The 2,225-nt window shown below is 56.4% G+C and overlaps 2 protein-coding genes across 2 annotated transcripts; one reads left to right on the top strand and one right to left on the bottom strand.

Annotated features, from left to right (window-relative positions):
- Nucleotides 1-292: 292 nt before the first annotated feature.
- On the top strand, nt 293-1,706 carry GUITHDRAFT_149680 (hypothetical protein; the record flags this gene model as incomplete). The annotated part of the gene is made up of 2 exons (XM_005817696.1): nt 293-1,319; nt 1,590-1,706. Coding segments are annotated over 2 exons (1,144 nt in total), but the record flags the coding sequence as incomplete, so codon positions are not given.
- A 20-nt stretch (nt 1,707-1,726) lies between these two features.
- GUITHDRAFT_123012 (hypothetical protein) lies at nt 1,727-2,067 on the bottom strand (the record flags this gene model as incomplete). Its single annotated transcript, XM_005817695.1, has 2 exons — nt 1,727-1,825; nt 1,978-2,067. Coding segments are annotated over 2 exons (189 nt in total), but the record flags the coding sequence as incomplete, so codon positions are not given.
- Between the last annotated feature and the right edge of the window lie 158 nt (nt 2,068-2,225).

Below are 2,225 nucleotides of genomic sequence, written 5' to 3'. Positions count from 1 at the left end.
CCTCCCTCCTCCTCTCCTCTCCTCTCCTCTCTATCCTCCCTCTCCTCTCTTCTCCCCTTCTCTCCCCTCCTCTCCCATTTTCCTCAACCTTTGTTCGGTCTCCTTTATTCCAGCTGCTCTTCTTGACAACTTGCTGTACCAACTTTACACCACTAGCAACCCTGCTCCCCTTCGCTGCCCCTGTCGTACTTATTTCCATGTTCATCTCGGCATTGCACTATCCCACCTGTCATCCTTTATTAGCCTTTCGCTTTGTTGCCTGGCAGTGCTGTTTTCTCTTATATCCTTTCAGGTTCAATTCACTTGAGGTCAAGTACAACAGGATGACAAAAAGAAATTTCCTGCTCGTTTCCTTCTTCATCTCGTTCATGTTCTCATCGTCTTCAGCATTCGTCGCATTCCCCAGCGATCTCCTGCTGCGACTTCGCCCGCGTTCTCTCCCTTGGTGTCGAGCAGCAGGAGTTTGGAAGAACTTGAGGATGAGCGCGCCGGAAGCAAAGGGGCTGGTTGGGGTGTGGGATGTGAAGTACACAATAGAAGGAGAGAGTTTCTCGACTTCAGTCTGGCTGGCTGAGAACGGGATGGTGGTGGAAACAAACAAGGGAAGAGAAGCAGGAGGAGGGAGGAGGCAGGAGAAAGTATCAAGGAGAGAGGAGGGAGGGAGGAAGGAAGAAGGAGGAGATGACAGTGAGGGAGGAAGGATTCTGCTAGATCAGGCGAGATGGTCTGCCTACCCGAAGCTTACAAAGATCGTGATCAACGTGAACCTGCCTGGAGGCTCCCGCCTTCACCTGCTGGGACAGCTAAGGGGGAGGAACTCGACCTCGCCGGTGCTCGAGGGGCACATCGAGGAGGGGAGCGAGGACGGAGAGTTCGTGGGGACCTTCAGCATGCAGCAGACCTTACGGGCGCATCCTAACGCGTCTCTTGCGGCCAGGAAGCAGCAGCAGAAGGTGCTCGCGTTTGGGAGAGGGCAGCTGGGAGGCAGGTGGACACTGCAGGGGATGCTGGAGGAGAGCCCTATGCTGGTGCAGCTGGAGCTGGAGGAGAGCGGAGACTTTTGCTCGGTCGGAGAAGAGAGCATGAAGCTGGCGGGCAGGTGGGGGGTGTACAGGGAGGAGGAGGCGACTGGGGCGCAGCAGCACAAGGGAACGCACCTGTGGCTGTGGGTGAGGAGAAGCCTTTGCTGGGGACTGGCTCTCAACGCCGACTACCGGATGCTGGGAAAGATCCGCCCGGCTCGGTCGCTTCAGCTGGAGGAGGAGTTGGCCCTGTACAAGGAGGACGCGCGATGGGAGGAGGAGAGGCCACCGGTTGAGGTGCGAAGAGGAGAGGAATACATGACATGCTGCTCAGTGCTGCTGCTGCTGCTGCTGCTGCTGCTTCCCTCCCTGCATCACTATCCCCCCTCCCTCCCCTCTCTGTCTCTCACTACTCGTCCTGCTCTGCCCTTTGATTTCTCTTCACTTGTCTACCAGCCCGACTGTGCTCCAGTTTCAATTCCAGAGATCACTGAATTGCTCGACATCCTTTTTCCCTTACTCCTCTTCCGCCTGTTCCTCTTCCTCTCCCCTCTGACTTCCCAGCAGGTGCAAGGTCACGTGCTGTGGGGGAACATCGCAGACATGGAGTACTCCTGCCTTGTCGGATCTTTCAGCCTGGTGCAGGACAAGCAGGAGGGGGGGAGGCGGGAGGCAGGGCCTTGATGGTACAACTTATTGAGTGATTACAAGAGGCCTTGGCGGAGAAGATCTTGGTAGGTCTTCTTGCTCAGCACGTTGCCAGCAGCGTCTTCGAACTCCTCCTGGTTCTGAGCGTCGAACTCCTGCGGAGGCGATCAAAGGACATTGAAGGAGGGGGAGGGAACGGGCAGCGAGAGGATGGGAGGAGCAGAGGAAGAAGAAAGGCAGAGGGAGGAGGAGGAGGAGAGGACTTGGCTGAGGAGGCAGTGTAGGAGGAAAAGGAGAGAAAACACACCTTCAGTCGCGCGTCCTTCTTGAGCCTCTCGAAGAGGTCGAGGGCGTCTTGAATCTTGGTGATGTTGTGAAAGGCCCTGGTGTTGGGGATCTGCGGCAGCGTGAGGGAGGAGGAAGGGGGACCGAGAAACTTGGAATCGACAAGCAATGTAGAGATCCTTGAGAAGGACGAAGATGGGAAAAGGAAGAGGAGGAGAAGGAGGAGGAGGAGGAAGAGTTATCAAGACGGATCGACCTTGAGGCAGCGCA

This window comes from Guillardia theta (assembly GCF_000315625.1).
Source record: "Guillardia theta CCMP2712 unplaced genomic scaffold GUITHscaffold_666, whole genome shotgun sequence".
NCBI lineage: Eukaryota > Cryptophyceae > Pyrenomonadales > Geminigeraceae > Guillardia > Guillardia theta.
Note: the sequence above shows the minus strand (reverse complement) of the source record. Positions and strands in the feature narration are given on the sequence as shown.